The sequence below is a fragment of the Tigriopus californicus genome, chromosome 9, assembly GCF_007210705.1.
Source record: "Tigriopus californicus strain San Diego chromosome 9, Tcal_SD_v2.1, whole genome shotgun sequence".
NCBI lineage: Eukaryota > Metazoa > Arthropoda > Copepoda > Harpacticoida > Harpacticidae > Tigriopus > Tigriopus californicus.
In genome coordinates this window covers 3213957-3237152 of record NC_081448.1, presented here as the reverse complement: position 1 = coordinate 3237152, position 23196 = coordinate 3213957, and the positions used below count along the sequence as shown (strand labels likewise).

General features: G+C 43.5%; 4 protein-coding genes across 6 annotated transcripts; 1 reads left to right on the top strand and 3 right to left on the bottom strand.

Annotated features, from left to right (window-relative positions):
• Nucleotides 1–826: 826 nt before the first annotated feature.
• Nucleotides 827–3180, bottom strand: LOC131886084 (uncharacterized). Its single transcript, XM_059234315.1, has 4 exons — nucleotides 2655–3180; nucleotides 1945–2536; nucleotides 1517–1875; nucleotides 827–1440 (listed from the first exon to the last, which is right to left on the bottom strand). The coding sequence occupies exons 1-4, from the start codon at nucleotides 3089–3091 to the stop codon at nucleotides 906–908; spliced, it is 1923 nt and encodes a 640-aa protein (XP_059090298.1). The 5' UTR covers nucleotides 3092–3180; the 3' UTR covers nucleotides 827–905.
• A 2071-nt stretch (nucleotides 3181–5251) lies between these two features.
• On the top strand, nucleotides 5252–8018 carry LOC131886087 (cellular tumor antigen p53-like). Of its 2 annotated transcripts, none has more exons than XM_059234320.1 (7): nucleotides 5252–5552; nucleotides 5612–5932; nucleotides 6162–6732; nucleotides 6806–7006; nucleotides 7073–7492; nucleotides 7647–7759; nucleotides 7844–8018. In XM_059234320.1, the coding sequence occupies exons 1-7, from the start codon at nucleotides 5548–5550 to the stop codon at nucleotides 7875–7877; spliced, it is 1665 nt and encodes a 554-aa protein (XP_059090303.1). In that variant the 5' UTR covers nucleotides 5252–5547; the 3' UTR covers nucleotides 7878–8018. The 2 variants fall into 2 exon arrangements, with proteins under 2 accessions (XP_059090303.1, XP_059090304.1); XM_059234321.1 differs by having other exon boundaries at nucleotides 5253–5470.
• A 666-nt stretch (nucleotides 8019–8684) lies between these two features.
• On the bottom strand, nucleotides 8685–14384 carry LOC131886083 (probable serine/threonine-protein kinase DDB_G0282963). Of its 2 annotated transcripts, none has more exons than XM_059234312.1 (2): nucleotides 12880–14384; nucleotides 8685–12483 (listed from the first exon to the last, which is right to left on the bottom strand). In XM_059234312.1, exon 2 carries the CDS (start codon nucleotides 12472–12474, stop codon nucleotides 9361–9363), a length of 3114 nt encoding a protein of 1037 aa, XP_059090295.1. In that variant the 5' UTR covers nucleotides 12475–12483; nucleotides 12880–14384; the 3' UTR covers nucleotides 8685–9360. The 2 variants fall into 2 exon arrangements, with proteins under 2 accessions (XP_059090295.1, XP_059090296.1); XM_059234313.1 differs by having other exon boundaries at nucleotides 14359–14377.
• A 2836-nt stretch (nucleotides 14385–17220) lies between these two features.
• On the bottom strand, nucleotides 17221–21661 carry LOC131886886 (uncharacterized). Its single transcript, XM_059235337.1, has 4 exons — nucleotides 21524–21661; nucleotides 20695–21001; nucleotides 18480–18780; nucleotides 17221–17610 (listed from the first exon to the last, which is right to left on the bottom strand). The coding sequence occupies exons 2-4, from the start codon at nucleotides 20996–20998 to the stop codon at nucleotides 17370–17372; spliced, it is 846 nt and encodes a 281-aa protein (XP_059091320.1). The 5' UTR covers nucleotides 20999–21001; nucleotides 21524–21661; the 3' UTR covers nucleotides 17221–17369.
• Nucleotides 21662–23196: the final 1535 nt, after the last annotated feature.

The window sequence follows — 23196 nt, the reverse complement described above, 5'->3', positions numbered from 1 at the left end:
ATTAAATTTAGATTAGTACGATGCATTAGGACAATTTCTCCTACAAGGCACTAGTTTGTGGTTATCTTTGAAGCCCGCTGAAAAATATACGCAGTGATGCCAAGGGTAGAAGGCGCAGTCAGTCAAACTGAATTTATTCCGAGAAATGATTAGAAAACTTACGCCCTTTGTGCAAAAAGTAGTTTTCCAACTATTGCAGCTACAATGAGAGCCAAGGAGAGGTAGCTCGGTACTACTGTCCAACCATCCAAACTTCTTGCATGGAATGGCGAGCAAAATTATTTGCTGCTCAAGAATGCACAATACAAAAATACAAAATGTGAAAATCATTTTGCTCTAAATGAACTCATCTATCACTTTTAGTTTTTGGACGTTAATTCACAATGTTTAAACAATTTTCTTTTTTAACCTTTGTTCGGATGATTTTAAAAGTGACATCTTGTGCTTCAAAGGTCTTTTAAAAAGATGATATATTGATAAGGTATTAAATGCTCACCAAACATGTTGAAAAATGAACTGCAATGAAAACAAAGGTTCGTAATCATTTCTCAAAATTTACGACTAGGATCAGTTGTATAATATAGAATTCATTTATATCATCGTTCTTCTAGCATCTTCAGGTTGAAATAAGATCAAAATGTCTGGTTTTTAACTCTGGATAGCTAGAAAGATGCGCGTTTGACATTCAGAGAAGAGGCATTTCTATTTTCAAAGCACCACAATTTATTGGCGTTTTCCTCTGTTTGTTAAGCTGTGGCACTGAATAAAAAATGAAGCTTTTTTGAAAAATTATAGAGCCTTGTGGGCAAAAACATGAAAATTGAAATCGCGTAAGACCAGAACTCCTATTATTTTCATACTCAGTAAGATTTTCTTTCCGTGTGTTACAAAATCTTAAAACAACTTCATTCTGATGACGGTGTGTCGGTACTAGGATCTTCTTGGACTCTTTTCAGAGCAATCCCAACCATGGCATTTTCTTCCTTGGTGCCTGTGAGAACCGTGATAAAAATCCCATTATTCGAAGTATGTGACCAGATCTTCTTGACGGCCTTCTGGACACTCTTCCAAGGTTTAGCGACATCGCTCACTTGGAGATGACAGAAAGTGAGCTGGTTATTCAACACACTATCACAAGCTTCTTGTAGGGTGGCCTTGAATCCGTCAGTCTCTTTGATCGAATCTTCATTGCCGGGAATGTCTTTGTACTCCTGCGCTAATTCGGATTGGACGACAATCTGAAGCTTTTTCTTTTCTTTTTTGGCCTGGTCCAACACTGACGTGATCAAACAGGCCTTGGGTTGTCCTTCCTCCCCTGGATCCACAGGATCCACGGCCTTTTGATCTCTTCCATACTCTTCTTCCAAGTTAGGAATCCGGCCCCCTAGAAGTCCATCCCCGAAACTGTAACCGTTCTCCAACTTCAAGTTGACCAATTTCCTGCAACCAGATACCACTCTTCAAAATTAATAGCCCCGACAACACGACATTATTAGATAAGCAGGTATAATCTTACATGGCGGCTATGGCGTCCTCAATGGGGTCGTGACCTTGCTTCCCGGCCGTTTGAATGGCCTCTTTGAGGAACAACGAAGAGAGCATGGACAATTTGGTTTTCCGATGCCGCTGACCCGTGATATTGTAGATCACACTGGTGTCAATCACATACGGGTGCATCATTTTCATGGCGTGGAGATCCGAGTTCAAGGATTGGCCCACCCAAATGGCATTGGCTGGGAGCAGGTCCCGCAGGTCGTTTTGCACATCTGCCAACCGCTTCTCCACGCCCACCAACATCTGCTTCGTGATGCCAGAATATTTGGTCAGGTAATTGACGATCTCGTTCTGAGGCTTGACCAAGCTGTGATACACGACCTAAGAGTACCACGAAGAACAGCATGAAACGAAATTAAATCAAATCCAAATCAAATCAAATCATCGTACCTTGCAATCGGAGTCGACCACACAAATGCGGGTGAGTTCGTTCCCTTCTCGCGTGAGACACATCTCACAATCCAAACTGTACATGGGCGACTCTAGTGAGACTTCTTGGTACTTGTCATTGGAGAGGACGTAATCGCGTAACTTATCGCTTCTCAAACCGGGCAACGGCATCGGATAGTTCTCACCCAGCATTTGCTCCGCATTCAAAAGCAAGTGCAATTTCAACTCCTCGGGCGCGATCGTGTCCAACACGTTGACCTTGTTCTTGCCACTATCAGGGTTGGGCACAATGGGGAAAATGGAGCGATAGAACTTGTAAGCCTCGCCAGATTTCAAGATGCCCGACGAATTCTTGTGCAACTTCCTCAAGGCGTCTTGACGTCGTTTGGTCACGGGTATGATGACCATCTCGGAGGCCATGTTGGAGTCGTAAGCCGCGGGTGAGATGAATTCCAACTTGTGTGGGAACATCCCCGACACAGATTGTTCCGGATTAGCATCCCGATGATCCAGGAATGATTGAGCGCTCAGACCTTGGATGAAAACGCAATTAACGTGGGTCAATCGGTTCCATTTCTCCAATTGGCACCACCTGGAATGAAGGCAATCTTGGATGAGAGACTCCGCCCGTGATCAGAATTAAACTATGAGAACCTTGAAGAAATTAGTCTACCAACAAATGCATGAAGATTTTGGAACACAACAATTACCGGAGACTTTCGCAGGCGTAGGGCATTTTGTTGCCCATGATCATGTAGGTGACGAGTTTGTGTAGATCCGACATGAAAAGGGGCGTGCGCAGATTGGGTGGGACCTCAAGGGAGGCGTCTTCGCCCACGGATTTCAGCCGGAAATTGGGCAACGTCAGCAAATACTTTTTCCTCTCTTTCAAACGACGCCTTAAATCGTCAAAGGCCGGCCCACTCAAGAGCGGTTTATCCGACAATGGAGGTGGGCCTGACTTCGCGTGAGTCGATGCACCCAGGGGCAACAAGGGTGGAATGGCACCCCCATGGGAGGCGTGGACGCGTTTGAGGCGTTTCTCTTGCACACTCTCATCTTGATCATTGAGAGCGGCCACGTCCAAGAAAGCCGCAATTTTCCGCTTTTTCGAGGCCACACGACGATCGCGTTTACTCAGTTCCATTTTTGTTTTACTTATCAATGGCGTTTTAAGGTTGTTAGCGTTGTTGGGAATACTCAAAAATCATAATAAACACTACAAAAAAAACAAAACGTGTTTTGACTCAGCTTTGCCAGTATGGCGTTGAAATATTTGGTCAGAATTGTGGCGCGATTATGTCAATTTTTTCAGTTTTGACATATGTCGAATGTTTAGCGACTAGTAAAGAGAATCTTTGCAATTGGACGTCATGTTTCTGTATTTCCTTTCACTGTTAGAACGTGATTGCTACAAAATTGGGGTAAACATCCGGCTGGAAATTTTCCATGTAACGTGGACGACTTGCTTTTGTTGATATTAAAATGGTTCATAGCAAAACAGCAAAAATTAGCAAACCATTTTTTTCGAACAAACACTTTTGATCAATTAGAAAAGGGTCTCTAACTGTCGATTAGAAGTTTGACCGTCTATGTCAAAGTCATTCAATCTGACCTAAGTTTTGCCAAGTTTGGCCATGGCCAATACACGTGCTCTTCTTGGTCATCAGCTGTGCAGGTTGCGAAGGGTGCGCACGGTCCTAGAAATGCTGCGCTTCGGAGAACGCAGTATCAAATCATGATTTTCATGAGAATTCGAACCACTATCAACCTCAATCGGTGTTAAATTGCTTGTTCTTGACAACTGTTTGCAATGGTACTCATGTATTGAAGGGGACCAAAAAAGGGATTTGAACAATAGCTGACGAGTGACCAGATTTATAGTGTCCATATATAAGCGTTACATCATTCAATATTTCTCAAGTGTAGGTAAATATTTCCTTTCGTGACTCTGTCTAGTCTCTTTGATTATGCCATACTTTTTTAAATGATTTACCTTACCCATTCACACACGTAGTGGTACTCAAAATGAATAAGGTTGCGTGATTTTTGTAATTAGATTGCGCAAGGGCCCATCCTACGTCATTAATAGGACAAATGCCAAGAGAGACAATGCAAGCATGTCAGACCACATAATGGCAAAGCTCCGGATTGACCGCCCTTATCAGATTGGAATGGACATTAACCACCCGTCATCGGATTGATACCCATCCTTGGACCAGTTTGGGTGATGGGTGTCCATCCAATTATGGATTTTTGGTATGAATCTGATGAGAGGTGATTGATATCAATCTGGTGACTGGTGGTCAATGTCCGTGTGATGATGAGTTAGTTAATCCTGAAGTTTTGAATTGGGTTCGGATCAGAACCCAATCCGACTTTTCCATTCCTCAATCCGATCCGGATCCGAATCCGATGCACAGCTCTAGTTCTCACCCTCTATCCTTTCAAAGAGGCTACTACTGATCATTTCTAGCCATTATGCTCCAGTTTTCACGTATTGAATTCCAATGATTGACATTGGAATTCAAAGTTTGTTAATTAGTTGGCTCTTTTTCGCTTTATAGCGGTTAAAACACCTATGATTCTCTTTCAATGCTTGGTTGTTTGTGGCAACCACTTACACCAAAATTATCTTGGAACTTTACACGAATTCATCACACTCGTAATTTTTTTTTTCGTGCAAGTCAAATTTCTTTCTTCGTCCGTGTTGTATCACCCGTTTAGCGTTAACAAAACTTCCATCTGTTATTAGTTGTAAAAATGCACCTACATTATGTTTCAGTGTTGTTTGAAGCATATCTTTGTCACTATTAAGTGAACTTGTGTGCTAGAAAAAGCCAAAACTTTTGCCTAAATCTGTGACATTAACCTGAAACATTTGATTGAGCACTATGAGCCAGACAAAGGGAAAGTTTTTCATGTAGAGATTCAAATTGATAGCACATTAATATTCTTGTTGCGGAGTAACATTACCTCACTAAAACATCTGCCAACCGCAGTTTAGATGAGTAATGATTCTAGTTTTTTACACATAACATTTTACAATAGCTAAAACCGTATCATAAGGTATAAAAATTATCCCCAGCCGTTGTCGGGTTGAGTTTATTAATACAACAAAATTTCGTTCAGAAATTCCATCCAAGGAATGTTTGTCAACGGCCATGGATCACATCCCTGATTCAGTTGTTTAATGTTCGAAGTAATGTCTACATCGAATATTTCATACCAACTACCAAGTTAAGTACAATTACCCAAAAATGTTTTTTATCCTCATGACAATAGGTTGCGAGAATTCTCCTCAAGCTCCAGACGCCAATTTGCATTCCTATTCACTCAACTTAGAGAACTCCAGGATCATTGTGCAAGAATGAACTTGATTCAAGTGGAACCGTTCTTTGTCGCTTGAGCTGACCCATGATCAACTAGCTCAGTTTCAACGCAACATTAGTGGTCAACAACCACAAGCTGACCTTGCACTGATTAGCCGATACCCCCCCAAAAATGACCCAAGGAAACCCAACAGGTGAGTCATTCCAATTTTCAAGATCCACCCGTCAACATCCATGAATAAGAAGGACATTCTCGATTTAGCTCAACAGCATGGTGTGAGTGCTTTAAACCTGGACCAACGGGACGTGAGATGTCTCATGTCTTTTCATTTTAGCATTCAAGGTAATCCTAATGAGCCCGTGGACCGGAACGCGGCCCCAACACCATCCAACCATCACGGCTATGAGCATCAATTTTTAGTCCCAAGTGTACCTTACACGTACCATCCGCAGTACCATTTGCCATATCCGTCCTCTCCCTCGAATCAGTACTCGCTTCATCCCAATATGACGGGTGGGTCGGGTCAATCACCACAAGAGGTCACCCACCACACACCTCGACATCATCAGCCTCAAAGAAGTCCCACGCACGCTCCATTGACCGAGGACGAGCTACAGCAATTGCAGACTGATTTAAGAGCTCAAGGTGTCTCTGAGTGAGTATCATGAAAGCAAGTTCAAACACGACCTACACCGTCAATCAAACGAGACGACCTTGTTCTGGCTCATCTTGTTGGGAAGGAGGAAGGGGTAGCTGTTTACTCGTGGATGAAGTATTGACGAAATTGAACTTGTCTGTACCTGTAAAAGATCGTCGAGGTTTACCTTGAAGGTTTAATATCTGAGATCTCACTGACTAGACTTTGTTCTTTTCTTTTTGTTAAGAACTTTCACTCGTTTGGTCGACCAACCCGCCACCAGTCAGAGTAGTAATCTATGGACCGCCTATCATACGCCCAGCGAACAGATTGCCTTGCAAATCGGTCGGTCCGACACCTTAGAACGCCATCCAGGTTTCGCCAACCCCAATGACATCAGTGGGCACAATCATATGATGCTCTCCTCCGATGAAAGCCTGACCAATCACGTTAAAGAGGCTTTGGGCCTTGAACCCGCCAACCCGAATCAGACTGATCAAGCCATCCATGGAGATCTTCTCTCATCCGCCATAGAGTCTAATGAATTAAAGACCAAAGAGGACCGGTCCGATGATGGCTCCAATGTGCAATTAATCCGGGTGAACACGGACAACACGTGTACAGTTATCACTAATTTCGATACCACTTGGGGTGAACCCATGGTGGGTACTCCGGAATCATCGCCTAAAATGCGGAAAGTGGGCGAAACTTTGTCACCCACTTCGGCCCACCCTTCTACGGAACAATGGGAGGGCGATTATGGTTTTAAAATCAGTTTCATTAAACTGACGAACAACGGGAAGAACAAAACTTGGGATGTAAGTATTTGAAGATATGAAACTTGGGCGTGTAAGTGTCTGGACTTGAATTAATATTGATTTTTTTTTCCAGTTCTCTGAGCGATTAAACAAGCTGTTCATCATCATGGCCAAAAGTGTGAATATCGCATTCAGTCTCAATCAAACTGATACGGAAGGGTTCTACGTGCGAGCTCTCCCAATCTTTGCTTTAGCCGGTTGCTTATCGGATCCGGTGAAACGTTGTCCTAATCATGCCTCGCCCTCGGATTCTTCCAATCAAGGCTTTCCGCCGGTGAGAAAACACCAATCGTTTAATATGTCAAATCTCCCTGGTATTGCGACGGTTTCTTGATTCCAGGAACATCGCGAGCATTTAGTTCGGGTCAGTCATGATGGCGTGGTCTACGAGGAAGATCCCGTCTCCAAACGCCTATCCGTGATTGTTCCATTGGAGAAGCCCCAAGGTGGGACCACTTACACCTCCTATCTTTACAAATTCATGTGCTTGAGTTCAGATGTGGGTGGGATCAATCGGAAACCCATCAAGTTGATCTTCACCTTGGAACAAGGCATTGGGAACGTAGTGGGTCGGGTGATCATCGATTTGAAGCTCTGCACTTGTCCTAAGCGAGATCGGCAACAGGACGAAACACGTGCGGTGGATGAAACTCAAAAGTTGATGGATGCGGCCGATGGATTGGCTCGATCCAATAGTGTCTTCACCAAGCCCAGTGGGAAAAAACGCAAGATTGAAACGGAAGAATTCGTTATGGTTCCGGTAATCTTTTTGAAAATATGATTTCCCTCAAAGTCAAACGAAGCAGCATTCTTACAATTTAATTTTAAAACAGCGGGATAGTGTGTTTCAAAAATACGCTTTCGATTTCTTTGCAAAAACTCGTGCGAGATTTGGCAAGTTTTCTTCGTTGCAGGTTGCCAAGCAAGATTTCGAGAAGATCAATGAATTTGCCGAGGCTGCTGTGATTATGCGGAACATGGCACAAGCCAATAAAATCAAAGAGGAGAGGCAAAAACTCTTGGATATGTAAGTTGAGAGGAAAATAACATGGTGCCAATCACGGAAGTCGCAACAAATTCAAACTCATCGAGTTTCCTTTTTGTTTTTCAGGCACAACAAAAAACTCATCAATCGTTCGAAATAAAGAATGACCCGTCAGTATTATCTAAGGTGATAATAATAATAATAATCAAAGTAACGCAAAAACTTGTGTACTTCTTGCAAATTAGAACCTAGGCCATGTACTACATGATAATAAACAGTTATTGGCAATTCGTATTATGTACATGCATTAGAACACCCCTTCGTTTAAAGTATCATTTATTGTATTTTTAGGGTTGGAAAAGTCCTCCTTAGAGATAACAAATTCAGTTGACAAGCGATCATAGAACCCATGGGATGTTAATGTTTCTCAAACCTTTTCTGATCCGTGTTCTTTGAAGAAAATCTATACTAAGTGTGTTGTCGTTGCATTTTTTTCGTCCCATCAAATTATCCCTTATTACTGGCAATAATCCGAAATTAGGGCTTGTCCACAGTCTTATCCAGATTGCGTGAAAGTCGCTTCAGGGGCTGAGAGAGCATGGACCATCATAATCTCCTTACCACGGCCGATCCTTCTTTGGTTGTCAAGAACCTGTTGAAAGGTCCCTCCCAAAAGTAATCGCAGCAATGCTTGAAATTCTCGGCACGTTTTATCCATATAGATATGCTTATAAGGAAAGCAGTTTTTTCTAAATAGGCCCTACGCGTGTCCAATACGAAGGTCGGACAGGTTGTTGAAGTTTGTCGGTAAAATGGACTTGTGAGTTGGGCAAACCCGTTCAAATGAAGTCTACGCAGGGCAAAACGAATGCCGAGTGCATATTTTCTTTAAGGCTTGCCGGGCATTAAAATCGAAAATATTTGAAATTGAAGGGTCTCCAGTTGATATTGCAATAATGAAAACGGGTTTGTGGATGGGTGTGATTTTGTATTTTCTGTTTTGACTTGCTTTATTCCTCTTGACGCAGATAATGCTTCTTGTATTTACTCCTTCTTACATTTGCATGTGTTATGTTCAGATTTGAATCATCAAAGCTTTCTTTCTCGTACTTGCTTGTCACTTCATCAACGTGACTGATTTGGAATATATATTATGGAATTAAAAATGTCCCGGAGCCGTTGGGATCGTGAGAACGATGAAAAGTTTGATGGAGATGCTGATAACGTTGTGGTTGTGGCTGTTGTTGTTGGTGCTGTTTAGGCTAACAATAATGTAATCATACGGAGGAGCAAAGTGCAGAACACTCGATTTACAATCAATAAAATGCCAATCAGAGTTACTATGAAGGGCGAGGGAAGGAGAACAAGGAAATTCGCGGGATAACAGATGGATGTCCACGTTGTCTCCCAAAAAGTGTTTGATTTTCATTTAACTGTTAGGTAATTTCTTGATGATGCCAACAAAACGACTTTAAGAACCGTTCACGTGAGGACAATATAAAAAAACCTCCTGATGAAGGTCTGCCATGGGCGGAGCTTGGGGCTGACAACATGGTTCGGGTGACAAATGCTCCCCTCCCTTTGCGAAAAATAGCCTTTCATTTGCATCCAGAGAGGCTGGGCGATTCTCGACTTGATGAAACCTAAATGAGAGCAGCTTTGGAAGACGACTTCATTAGGGGCGTGGCAGATGAGGGAGCACTCTTCGGCAGAAATTGGCTCGCTGAGTAGACCTGCGCACGGTTGGACTTCAAATCGTCCCGAGTGATCTGCCACTCCGAAGCCACAAATGTGACCAACTCAAGATAATTGAGATGATACGAGCTGGTGGTTGAAGGTGATGATGTTGACGTTGTTGATGATGATGCTAATGATAGCGAGGATGATGCATTGGAACAAGGCGGCGGTAATGGTGGGGCTCCACAGCCGCCTATGGTCGAGCTAGACGCGTAATGAACTGAAGACTCAATGACTGGGGTGGCACGCCCGGAGGAGCTCGGGGACAGGTCCTCGGGTGTGGCCTGAAAAATGGGCGTGTGGCTACTGCGACTGGACGGGAAAATGGGTGGCATTTCAGGTGAGCCGGGACCAGAGCTGGATGAGGAGGCAGCCACCATCTCGGCCCAAGTCATCCCCTGTCCGTCAGGGATGGACATCACAGAGGAATAGTAATTGGCTTGCGGCGAGACTGGGTCGATGCTCTCACCGAAGCTCACGATGGCACCATCCACATGGCTAATGGGTGTGGTGGGTGGTATCACGGCCATGGGAGCGTAATCGCCACCCAAGTACATACCGCCTCCAGACGGCAGCTTTGCCAAGGTTTGGGTCATCATCGAGAGGTCGTTGGCTGAGGCGTGGGATGCTGTTGCTGCGGGAGCGTTCAAAAGGGTCTGGTTGATGTCGAATCCGAACTCGACGTCAGGAGCACCACCCAACCAATCCCCGTGCGCATGCTCACTCTTGCTCAAGATGACCACAGGCGCCGAGCCAATTTCACGTCGCCGATTGTACTCCTCTTCGGTGAGCACGATCTCCACGTTGTTGTCCGTGTCCAGAAAGAAGCTGGCCGTGCTGTTACGAGATGAGGTATCCCGGCCAGGCTCGCAGACGCTACTACCTCCACAGGAGGCGCTGTCAGCCCGATAGACGGCATTGTGAATGGAGGCAGTGGCGGCATGTTCGCTTTCTCGGGGCGGTTCATCGCAGTGACTTGGCTGCGAGCAGACTTCTTCAGCTTGGCGTTGACGTTGGCGTGGGGGAGTGCTGTCGCCAGAGTGCGAATCGGCGAGGTAAGGGGCTTGGGCTGTCACATCTGGGAGTGCGTTCATAAGATTGGGGCTGATCCCTTGGGTCACGTCGGGAGGCCCACAGAGAGAAGGCGGGGTTTCGGCCTCGGAGGCTGAATTCTTTTTGGGTGGTATCACAGCCATTTGGGAATCACTTGTCGTCAAAGAAGAATGGGAATGAGCTGGGCTACTACCAGTCCCGTCCACCACCCTGGAGGCCTCAGTCTTCCGTGGCCAAGTGGATGCGGCAGGTGGTGGAGGACCTGTTCCAAATGACGTTGAAGAGGGACCATTGTCTGACAGAGGAAGGTTGTTGTTGTTGCTGATTGGACCGCCGAGGGAGGAAGCGTTGTTGAGCGGAATGGCGGTGGGCCCACTGTCACTACCTGACTCCTCCTCGCCGACCAGGTTCTCGGCCAAAGGTGGGAAGTCAGCGGCTCCAAATTCGAGATCAGTGGAGGGTGGGGACTGAGGCACCGACGAGGCTGCGGACACATCTGTGGTGGTGGTAGTGGTGACCGCGGCACTACTTGATTGGCTACTCGAACCGCTGTGACTGTTCGTGCCCATCACGCCATTGGGGGCACTGTTGCCGGAAGCGGCAGCATTGCGGAAAAGCTTAATGATGTCGCGGTTCAGAGGATTGGAGTGGTGGCTACTGCTGCTGCTGCTGTTGTTATTGTTATTGTTGTTGTTGCTGCTACTACTGCTGTTGGCCATGTTGATAACCACATGACCACTCTGAGACTTGTTCGGGTGGAACTTGTTGCGCGAGTGAGTTCCAACCATGAACCCTCCACCATTGCCAACAGGAGGGCCAACGTTGTTATTAATATTAATATTATTACTGTAGTTATTATTGCTCCTGTAGTCTGGAGTTGAGTTCAAGGAACGGCCGCTATAGTTGTGATAGCCATCGTCTGAGGACAAGGTTGGCGACTTCTTTTTCTTTTTCTTCGTTACTGTGGTGAAACTGCTTAAATTTTCAATGGATCGACTAGTTTGGCGGCGAAGGTCGCCCGGATCAGGCGGATTGACCATAACCATGAAATTATTATGATCAAACTTGATGAGTTCCTCCTCTTTCAAATCGCGCTGTCGGCTGGATGAGGTGGACGAAGACTCCTCACTGTTACTTTTCGTGATCACTTTCTTCGAATTGTCTTTTACGCCATTCACCTTCCGGCCAGGAGCACCCACATTATTATCACTGTCATTACCATCGTCGTCATCCTCTTCTTCTTCTTCGCCGGCGGAATGAGCTTTAGCATTGCCATTAACTTGATACGTTTTCGTCTTTAGATCCGACCCGTCCTTGGACTTCTTACGACTGGCCTTGCTCTTCACTCCGCCATTTCCAGAACTGTTGGTAGATATCAGCACGCTCCCATTGCCACTGGTCGCCGTCAAGGCCACTGCACCGCCAGACTTCTGGGTCTTTTTGCCTTTCTTGAGTTCTTCTTTCGTGGTTTCGCCCAAAAACTCCAAGACACGGTTGTAGTCGTATTGATCGTGTCCTTCCACTTTAAAGACCGTTTTGACGTTCTTGTTCTCTTTCCGCTTTTCACGTTGCTCTTTTTTGGCCCGCATAGACCGGAGTTTGTCACTCTCAGCGTATCGGGTGGTGGTGGCAACAGAATGAGTTGAGGAGTCGTACAGGAATCCATACTTTCTCTGTTGAGAGGCTGGATTGGAGGACGAGGTCCCTTTGATGACGAGATCTTCAGAGTTCTCGTGGAGGTTTAATGGAGCAGAAGGATCGGGCGAGGTTGAACAGGCATGGCTGCTTCCATTTCTTAGCATTTGAATTGTCTCTCCAGGATGGTTCCCCAAGGAGCCGCTGCTGAAGGCCTCTTGGTCGACATTAGCATTGATGTTGTCGTCATGACTCTCTTCGCGAGTGTGTAGAATACCCGTGTGCTGGATATCATCAAAGACCTCGGAAGATTCCGGCTCAAGCATGCTCATAGTCAGAGCCTGAAACACAAAACGTGAATACATGTTCATCAGGTCAATTCAGCACATTTCGGAAATGATTGTAGCGGTCCAACAAGAAATTGTGTGGCTAGAAGCCACAAATGAAAAGGAAAAACGCCCTAACCACAGGATTAAACATTTCACCAGTCCGTCTCATCAGGAGGAACAGAGGCTGATGTAAATCCTTATCAAGTTCCCCTAACTTGTGCTCAAGTACTGTGGGTAGTTTTGTGCGTGGCTTGTAATATTAGACCGGGCAACGCTTCTCACCCCAGTTTCACCTGGCATGAATATCATATTTACATTGCATGAGAAAGAGGAAGAAGAGGAAGCTGACGATGAAAAAGAGCGAAGAGAGTGAGTAAACGACCTCGTGTGTCCTCATGAGGGACTTACCTTAGATTGAAAGATGACGTCAAATTGATCTCGACCGAGGTACTGTCAGTGTGGTCTTCACAACAGAACCATGACCAACTCAAGGTTCACAAGTGGTTTGGTAAAAGTCCACACATGGATGGCTTCACCACAATGCTCCACCACCCGCCATTAAACTCCTCGCTGCTTTTGCCCACTAGTTTTGGCCTCTATGTCGAAGATCGAGCAGACGGGATAGATTTGGCCCTTTTAAGTCAGCACTTGGGCCCAAAAGCGGGGAAGAAGAAAACGGGGACGATGATGAGCAAGAGAAGGCGAAGGATGGACTCCCCCACAACGAAGGTAGTCACTATGAACTTTTCATCGAAATAGTCCGGCCTTATCGACGACACAAGACTATCCTAGTAGTCGGGAGTGCGGGAACAGCTGTGCAGACTTCGGTTTTTCGCTCACCTCACTCACCAGCGCTCTCGTCAGTCTCGCGAGCATGTATGCAACTTAGTACTTGTCGTAGCCTGTAATTGCATCCACAATGCCCCACTCCTTGAATGATTCCCACACACGAACGAGTCGAATTTGATGTGCGCTAGTAGTCGTATGCATATATACTATGTGGGAGATAGCAGGAGAGGAAGGAGGAAAGCGGCGAATTGGCAGCGAGAAATCGACCTGAACACCACTCCTTAGCTCTCTAGTGTGTATGTGTGCGAGTATTCCTCTCCTTGTCGGCTTTACTCACCACTCATCCAATGCTGCCATAAACTCAACAGTGTGGAAAATATACACTCCCCTTTTCAAAAAGAGCAGCAGCTCTGCCTCGAGATGGACAATGATGATTATGATGATGATTTTTGATGATGATATTTGATGATGATGCTACTGCTATCGATGTTAAAAATCAACTTCCGATGACCAACAACACTGAGCACATTCGGCTCTTCTCTTCTACTACAAGGCACGAGATTAAGTTAGCCTTTCATTCCCTTCAAATGCGCATCAAGGCTCCTCACCACAAATGTCGATCACAATGTCCATACACTATTGACGGACAAGTCAAACCGGTCAGACCACTCTACTCCGACTAGACTTGATACCGATCCCACCTGAGAGCGAGGGTAAGGTAAAGCTCTGGCAATGAGATCGAGAAATGATCCCAATCCGATTCCCCGAGAGATCCACGCCTTGGGCCAAGACCAACACCACAACAGCAATAATGACGACACCCGGCGATCAGACCTAGTCTATCCACTGTAAGTCAAGATTTGGACGACGAGGACGAGGAGGAGGCACCTTTCTTTCACACCTAGAGTACTACTATGCACGATTGGTGATTAGGAGTAGGAATCCGAGATGGAGGAAAATCACGGGGCACAAGGAGAGGGAGGCGTGGCCTCGCGCACGAGGGGAGTGGGGAGCGTCTTGGGAGCTCGACCAACAACCTGAAGAGACCTGACAAGTGCTGGAACGTGGATGACGAGGAAAATGAATAAGCACTCTTACTGATTCTCTCTTCCCCTACTTCGCCTTTCTTTCGGACGTCGTGGAGGAAAAGAAGAGCCGAGAGACAATCACAGTTATGCCAAAACAATCGGCAAGTCATCTTCCAACTTTGGCCAACAGTCACTGTGGGTCTCAAAAAGCCGGTTTAAGCGGTTTTTGGACAACTTGCGTCAATTCAGATATGTTATGCTAAATTTGAGACTACTATTGGCCGAGTAAAACGTTAGCTTGACGAGGATTTCCGAGTGGGATCTTGGATAATATGGCTTGTTTATGGCAAGCCTGAGTGAGGGGGAACTTGTTCCCTCGCCCATCCTGCCCTTTCCAGGGGGCTAGCAGGCTCATCCCACTCCATGCATCCATTCGTCCTTCCTTACCCGCTGCCTCACTCAATCCATCCGAACCCACCCTCCTCTCCTCTTTCTCAGGCACAGGAGGCATCCAGGATCGAGTGAGTAATCATTAGGGGCGCCCGGAATTTGGAAATCATTTTTTTGTAAAAGAAAAAAAAATCAAAAATGGCACAAAACCGAGATGTTTTCATAAAAGACCACCGGCAATATTTGTTGATTGAAATAGCAGCCTTTGCAAAAATAGCTCTTATTCACGAGTCCATTTTCATTAATAGAATATATCGCAACACATTTATTAATTCTTGATTTGAAATTGTTCCATGTTTTGCCCATAGCAATCTTCCATTACCGGTGGGATGGTAAGTATAAAAAATATTATGCTTTGACTAAATGGTAAAAAACTAACTAAAAATCTACTTTTTGGAAGCTTTTTTTCATTTATTAACCATGGTTTGGGTGTACAATGTGCCTAAACCATTTTTTTCTTCATTATGAATCAGCATTTTTGATGAACTGAACATAAACCAAAGCATATCTGGGGTAAATGATCAAATATTTTTTTTCCCTAGATTTGCAACTACAAAAACAAACAGGTGTATGAAATCCTGCGTTTAATTCATAAGAGTACCATAAATTTGGAGAAGGTTGAAGGTTCTATCCTCCACCAAAAGAAAACCGCTGAAAATATATTGAATATTCCTGATAAAATGCAATTGCAATAGTTTTGCAGAAAATGATGTAAGAGGCAAATTGTTTTGCAAAACTTGCATCAAGCCACTTTTGCAATCATCATGAACAGGGTTAGAAGATTCAGGCAGATCTTGGAGGCTGGTTGGGCATGGGCCTTCCCTGCCCAAGTCGCTACCGTTCGGCGACCAGTCAGAACTCACAACTGCTTGAAAAGAGGGACAAGTCTGAGCAAAGAGAGGGATTGAGTCCGTCCGTCGACCGCCTTCCTTGGTAATGATCTTTCTATTTCTCCATCCACGTTCGCCGTGTCGACGAGCAGGACAACAGGATCGACCGCGTGTTGGTGCGAGGAGGTGCATTCGATCGGTGGTTGGCACACTGATGATCCCGTGACTCAGATTTGGGAATCGAAGCCTTGCACCATCCTGCTTCGCTCGTTTAGGCCAAAGAACTCTAGGATTGTTGGCTGGATAAGGAGGCTTCTTGCCCTATCAGAGGCCAATTCGGGCTTGTCGCTAGGGTGTTCTGACTGAGGATGAAGTACGCGAATCCATGCAAAACCATGGTCACTCTTAATTTTTGCCGGTGAGGGCCGAACATCTTCGGCGGACCTTATGTTAGTTCATTTGATTGGCAATGACCTGCCAGGCTGCTTGGGGCTGCTTATTTATGCATGGGTTTCTGAGATGACGATGGTTATCCAAAGGGCTTCAGGTATATCGTGTTGTGTCCTTTGTCCCCCCGGGAAACGAATGTTGGAAGGGCTAGAGGTATAGGAGGTCATACGGATCAATGAAACCTATGGACATCGCTTGGCCAGAAGAAAGGAGGCGCTGGATGAGTCATTCAGCGGGGGCTTCCGAGTTTTTACCACCGAAGGTAGCCATAAGCTGTACATGAAGTGATAAAAGTGGTTGAAGCGGTGTTCTAAATGGCAGGCTCATGGTTTGCACGATGGCAATTCTCAGTTGATCGAACTGAATCGTAAAAACAGAGGAAAAGGTGGGGGGAGGGGGGAGGGCAGTGTAATTCCCTGTTAGGGCTGTGTATGAGGGTGAGACCATTTGGCTGTCCGTGTCACCAAATACCAAAGTGGTTTTGTGCCTCTTGTTCTGTGCACAAGGTCGGTCGAGCTTGTGGTTGACTTTCGGCACTCGAGATGTATGGAAGTAGATATTTCTCGGATTCGTGAAGCAAAGGGCCAAAACTCGAGCTATCGTTATTCATGATACGAAATATCACGAGAGCAATGAGATGATCGACACATGTGATGGAGAAAAAACGTAGCTGCAAGCCATAATATGTAAAGAAAATGGTAGCCAAACTTGTCCCACCACTTAAGAAAGGTCACGGGAGTCAGTTTGTATGTTCGACTATTTGCTTGCGCTTTTTTGTTTTGATCAATATGCATGGTGAGCGTATTTTTTACTCTGGGAAGTGTAGATTTTACTCTCATAATCAGTTGATAATTTCACCAAACCTCAATTTTTGACGGCTGTCAAAGTATTGATGGGATCATATCAAACTGCAAATTCCAAAGGAAAGAGGAACCACTAATGTCATATGCCATTGAAAATGTAAATTGTTAGCCCTATTCGCAACCTCCCGTGATTATTAATTTGATCCCCATCAGTATGTCAAAGAGAGCACGGAATATCGTTTTCTAATACAAAATATTCCGCAATTTTGGAGAATAATCTTTATTTTGTTTAAAATTCAGACTTTCTGAAGCAAATGGTTCATTAGTAATGTCATATGAGATATGGATAGCAAAAAGTTTCAACCTGGCTTAACTTGTGATATAAAGATTAATATTTAGGGATCGAATTTCTGTTTTATTGTCGTTAATACACATGATTTCATGGTGGTAAAATGAATTAAGCAACTCGCTCCTTAAGTTCTTTTGGACCGAATTCCTTTTCAATATAGATCAAGGGATAATTTGAAATTACAGTCTCTTGACACGAACTAACATGGTTTGCGCTTGAAGATGTCAGAAAAATAGATTCGGCAGTATTTGGACAACTGTCCAAAATTTCGCGTGGCCAGTAACAGGGGTAGATATGCCCGATGGACTGATAACGAAATCGACACCAAAATGGTCCGAGTAAATCCTTCTGGTAGCATTGAGAAAAACATCACCGGTATCACGCCAAAGCACGCCCAAAGATGAGTCTGTAACGCGTTTATGGCCATGTCCAACTCATCCCTGAAATCAAATAATAAGAAGTTTAATTTCAGAGCAAGCTTTAAAGATATGTAAATGAAACGGTCTGCGAGTGTTCAAAAATACTGCCAAAACAACTGACTTCAATTAATTTACGCTTATTTCACTTCTTCATCATATTCAAGCTATGGTGAAAATAGCAATATATTCCAAGTTCCACATCTGAAAAATATTCATTCAAAAATATACAAGGTAGTAAGCACGCCCCTTCAACCATGTTTGTCCATTTTTGCCCCTCAAGACATGTGTTGGTCAAAGAAAAACTTAATATGAAAACTTAATATAAAACTTCTAGTAATGTGTTCAAGCATTCATAATCAAAAGAATTCTGAAGGGCATTGGTTCAGGCTAACATAGAAATTATGGGAAATAAATGTGTTGATTGGTCAATGATTTTCTCCAACTTATAGCAACTTTAAAGGATCATTCTTAGCTGAATCAATGAGCATCTAAAATGCAATCACTTTCACTCGCTACGCAACCAACACTTTGAAATTTGACGAGTTGAATTGAACATACAGACAAAATTTAGCCTTTCATTTCAATGGAACTGGGGATTACATTCCCTGTGGCGATTAGAAAGCCCGTGAAAATCCAAACAAAAAAGAACATTTCAATCATGTGGGTAATCGTTTATTGGATAAAGCTATTTCTTTCTTTGATTGGCGGAACTTTTCAGATCGTCATAATTAGCATTACGTACAATTGACCTTTGTTTTGCAGAAGCTGGCAGCCCTAGAGTAATACTGGCCATGTGCAATGGCCGCCAAACTACCCTTTCTCAAGGAATCTTTGCCCTTTCTTCTGAAGTTCATTATAAAGTGGTAACTGTCCATTTATGTCATACTCACTTTTCTTGGCGAAGTGTGTTTTGATATTGAAGATGATCGAGCGACTGGCCCTGCTCCAAGTCTGGTAGAGGCTCGCCTACATAAACTCCTCCAAAATGAGCTACTGTAAGGTCTTGGCTGATGTTCACTACTGAACTGCAAGAGCTTTGGGGATGAATCAAGTTCTTCTGTTGAGATTTCCGCAATTGGAAATAGATCAACACGTTGACGAGATCCGGAAACGCCATGAATATTGCGATTTGGATGTGAATGATTACTTTGTTCACGAAAGTGAACTCTGCTTGATTTTTCTCTGGCCAACCTGAAGTTAAAAAGGCAATGAATTTTTAACACCTATCTAAGACTTAAAACTAAAAATTCCAGCTCAGGGACAAAGAGAGACCTACTCACGCGAATGCCAAGGATTTGAAGTAATTATTTTGTAAGTCTACTTAAGCATAGAAAAGGTCAGCATTTCAAAAATTTGTTTTTTTCCACTCAGGAAAAGTTCAGGTTAAAACCGTCTAATCATTAATCAGACCGCTATTAAGATCCACAAATAAACGGAAGAAAGTGGTATCATAGTACTTTGAATTGCCCGTTCTAGCTAACGCACCAATAGTTTCAACAATAATCTTCGAACGAGGGCAAACACCTTGTTCAAAGTAAGATTGACGTGATTCTATTGGTTATTAGTAGAGATGGGGGAAAATGGAATGGCCTATTTTGCATATTTTGTGCAATAATTGGCTAAACTGCATATTTTTCATATTTCTCGATTTAGCAATTTTATTTACATATTTTGAATGTTTTTTGGTATAGACTACATTAAATCAACTGAGAAGATGCCAACGCCTACTCTTGGGAGGTCATGGGTGTACTTTTCAAAACAGAGGAGAAACTGAAAAATCTATGCCAGTCTCTCTTCTTCTGTTGANAGTGTCGTAGTCCGTATCAGATTGGTTCTCCGTCTGTGGGCGTGGTTAGCGTCTAAAATTTTCCTTGAGAAAGGTCGGGGAGGAGAATCGAACCGGGGACCTCTCTCATGATAGGAGACTACGCTAACCACCACACCACGTCTCCTCCCTCCTTTAGCAATTTTCTTTGCATATTTTGAATGTTTTTTGGTACAGACTATATTAAAGCAACTGAGAAGATGCCAACACCTACTCTTGGAAGGTCATGGGCGTACTTTTCAAACTAGAAGAGGAACTAAAAAACCAAAGTACAAGTAACATTATTAAGCAAAATTTGTTTTTAAGGTTTCAAAAACTGAGTTCCAAAAATCGAAGATTCAAAAGCAACAAAATGGTTTACAAACGGCTTTTCCAGATAAAAAATGGGTTATGTGAATAAGTAAAAATGTGTCACATAAAAACATTTTTAACTTGGCGTGAAAATTTTGCTTCTAGTATTTTATACGCGTTAAATTGACGGAACTGATTACCGTACTGAGTTGAGTTGTGCTGCTTAAGATAGGACATGGAAGCCACAAGGTCTGGAGCAGGAAGCTCTACAAAACCTTGGCTGGAAGACGTTCAAGCAGAGCGTTACCTCCCAATCAGATGCATGCAAGCTGAGGGGGTGCTTAATCAACTCTTTCTTCCCAATGAAGTACCCAATGAGGAGGCAACGCCATGCTCAAATGTCTTATAGCAAGGTTTCAAAAAGCTTCCCTCTCAAGCCCTGGTGGACTCCATGGATAAAGGAATGAAAATGAGGTCAGTTGAATTAGCAACTTGAAACACAGGCTTGGGGTAAGTAGCTGACATTTTTTAAATGATACGTAAGCCAATGAATCTATGTTTTGATTCATGACTATGGCATGCGTTCAAAATTAGGCCATGGTACTGCTAAAAAAGCAAAAAAAAACCAAGTTCCAGTTGCCTGAGCTTACTCAAACTGCCCATGACAATTGTTTTACCGCTGGCGTTAGGAAAATAATGTAAGAACTGAAACCCCTCAAGGCCATGCCTAATGTTTGAAGAGAACCACTATTTATGTTTAACAACAGCTGCTACTAAGATCTGATAAGAAATGACGAAAATAAAGCAGGAAAAATTTCCAAAATGAACTGTTTCTTATTGCCATATCGGTGCATATTTAAAGAATTTTTGCATATTTTGTGGAAAAATCTTGCATATTTCCTCCATCTCTAGTTATTACCATCTGAATCCAGGCTTCATTTCAGTTGTAATTGACGCGTCAAGGAATCACTGGGTCTATCTTAACTTACCCATCGTTCCTGCCAATGCAATCCATGTCCCCGTCATTGATAGGTAGTGGAGTAGATAAAATATCCAAGCTGCCGAAAGCATTCGCCATTTCAATGTGCTGAATTTCAACTCATTAATTTTTTCTTTGTGCAATACGAAATAATATCTCGCGGTCGAAAGCACCACCCAGGATCCCTCGTGGAACAGGTAAAATAAACCACCACTGATTTCGTCCCATCTCAACCATATCTTGTAGCATCCATGCCAATGGAAATACAATTCCAAACCGTAACGAGCCCAATTGTAGAGGCAGGATACAATCATGATCTGGAACACAACGGCGTAAATTGGATGGGACACCTCTACATAACGATAGATCATATGGGTGAACGAGGACACAAAGTATAGGGCAACCGTGTCCCAAATGAGAAGTCCACTTTGGACCAATTGTTCAAATGTCTTCGGAGGGTTAGCTAGGCAGTACTCAAAATGGGTTAGGTTTGGATTGGGCAGCGATCCCAAAGCCACTTGTCCCATTTCGACGATTAAGGAGACACTGTGCCCAAATGGAACAAGGCTGTGATCAAACAAACAATCAATCGGGAACTTGTGCCATACTTACTCCTAGAATCCATGGTTACCGAGAACAAGTTCCTCTCAATTTCAGGCTATTGCTTGGTTAGAAGTTTATTTCATATTGTGTGGGCACATGATCAAGGTACCTCGAGTAGAGTGTGCTCTCAAGATGAAACGAATTGACGGTGGGAGCCCCTTGCTCCCATGGCAATTGTTCCCTGGACGTGCATTCCCTCAAAAAGAAAGTTCCCAGAGATCTTAAGAGCTTTGCACCTTTTCTCGTGCTAACAATAGGTCCCTGGTACATCCCTCCTCCAGGTTTTGCTTCACAACGACGTTGTGTCATGGTCTCACTGCCTCCACTCTAGAACACAGAAGGTTAACTCCCTGAACCAGGATTTGAAGCTATGACACCTGGGGAGAACATTCTTCGGTTTTTGACAATGCCTCCTAGGCTGTCATTTTCCATCTTCAAATTGAAATTGGCGTTCGACGTTAGAATATGCAAAATGTCAGAAGAAAAGTAATTATTATACCTATAGGGTTGACCCGATATTCGGGGGAGAGATTATGAAAACGTGCTTTAATCGCATTATTTCCCTGTTGAAGATATTTATATTGACCTTTTGGAATCTGAACTTCGTCCATGTCTCAAGAAACAGTCATGCAACCATACACAGTGGTTCTTGAAACATGAGATGGCATTACAAACTTTATAGCTGTCTTAGACCAAGGGTTCAAGTGTACAGTTTCTTGTTTTAGATTGTGAGGCCACCTTTCAATTCAAATCTTTTCCAATATACGCCTTGAATTGCGCCATTCTGAGTAGAAAGGATGCAACATTAAAAATCACAGTTATGTTGTTTTTTCGAACGACTTTTAAGGCCACTAAGTTTCAAATGAACAGGCACGACCATTTGGTGTCTTGGGTAGGAAGATTGTTATGGGTGTAGTATGGTATTAGGATGGAAACGTGGAAAAGTGTGAACAGCTTTTAGTTGCCTATGAAACAAACAAAACAAAAACTGTTTTTAAAACTTTTATTTAGTGTCCGTATTTCGCCGTTCTTGCTCGCCGTTCTTGCCAAAATATCTGGACAACCATGTAGAACATGTTTTAAGAGGATGTTTTCGTCATATGCAAGAGATCAAATGATATGGTTTGAAAAATGGTTCAATGAAATGCATTTGAAGGGATATGACTTATAATCTGCAACCTATTTTGCACTTTCATGTCAAAAAGATAGCTGCAAAAACTTATCTGACTTAATATCTGCTACGGGATCGAAGCCTACATATTCTCTACGATCATTTGAGGAAAACAAATTGAACAATAAATGAGGTGGAGAAAAAACGAGAGAAGGACTTCATCATTTTGACTAACAAGGATTCCCGAGGGCTTGAGGGGAATCTCAAAATGCAAATTAAGCCCCTGCTTGAAGATGATTACATTTCAACCCTAAAACATGGGCTGATACCAAGCTCATAAATACGATTGCAGCCGTACAAATATCTTTCGTACCTTCCCTGAGTACTGAACAATCTCAGCTTTCTAAATTCTCTCGAGAGTTCTCTCATTCTTACGATTAGGGCTCCCAATTTATCGAGAAAAATGATTTTTGAAAACCAGAAAACCGGGACAAGCTTTGTTTCCATTGATTGTTTAAGTGGTTTTTGGAAGGTAGCAGAGGCTTCACCTTCCTTTGTTTTGAAAATTTGAGCAGATTCTCTATGAAAAGGTGACTTTTTCTTGCCCACATTTGTGATATCGATTAAGTAAAAGCATATTTGACCCTCAACAAAGTCAACACAAGTCTCCATCTTCGTGTCGTAAGAATTATGAAAACGAATAATCTTGGAAAAAAATTGAAAACGACATTTTTCGTCTTAGGAATGACTCACCCCACATCATGAATTTAGGGGGTCAAGCTGCCTTGAAAAAGTAGG

Bases quoted from the DNA above. Each gene is read 5' to 3' on its own strand.
- LOC131886886 (XM_059235337.1), bottom strand. From the start codon at position 20,998: ATGATTGTATCCTGCCTCTACAATTGGGCTCGTTACGGTTTGGAATTG. The intron at 18,781-20,694 runs GTAAGTTAAGAT...TTTTAACTTCAG, and splicing joins TGCATTGGCAGGAACGATGG to GTTGGCCAGAGAAAAATCAA. The intron at 17,611-18,479 runs GTGAGTATGACA...ATTTGATTTCAG, and splicing joins AACACACTTCGCCAAGAAAA to GGATGAGTTGGACATGGCCA.
- LOC131886084 (XM_059234315.1), bottom strand. From the start codon at position 3,091: ATGGAACTGAGTAAACGCGATCGTCGTGTGGCCTCGAAAAAGCGGAAA. The intron at 2,537-2,654 runs GTAATTGTTGTG...CCTTCATTCCAG, and splicing joins TACGCCTGCGAAAGTCTCCG to GTGGTGCCAATTGGAGAAAT. The intron at 1,441-1,516 runs GTAAGATTATAC...ATCTGGTTGCAG, and splicing joins GAGGACGCCATAGCCGCCAT to GAAATTGGTCAACTTGAAGT.
- LOC131886087 (XM_059234320.1), top strand. The intron at 7,007-7,072 runs GTGAGAAAACAC...TCTTGATTCCAG, and splicing joins CCAATCAAGGCTTTCCGCCG to GAACATCGCGAGCATTTAGT. The intron at 7,493-7,646 runs GTAATCTTTTTG...TCTTCGTTGCAG, and splicing joins AAGAATTCGTTATGGTTCCG to GTTGCCAAGCAAGATTTCGA.
- LOC131886083 (XM_059234312.1), bottom strand. From the start codon at position 12,474: ATGAGCATGCTTGAGCCGGAATCTTCCGAGGTCTTTGATGATATCCAG.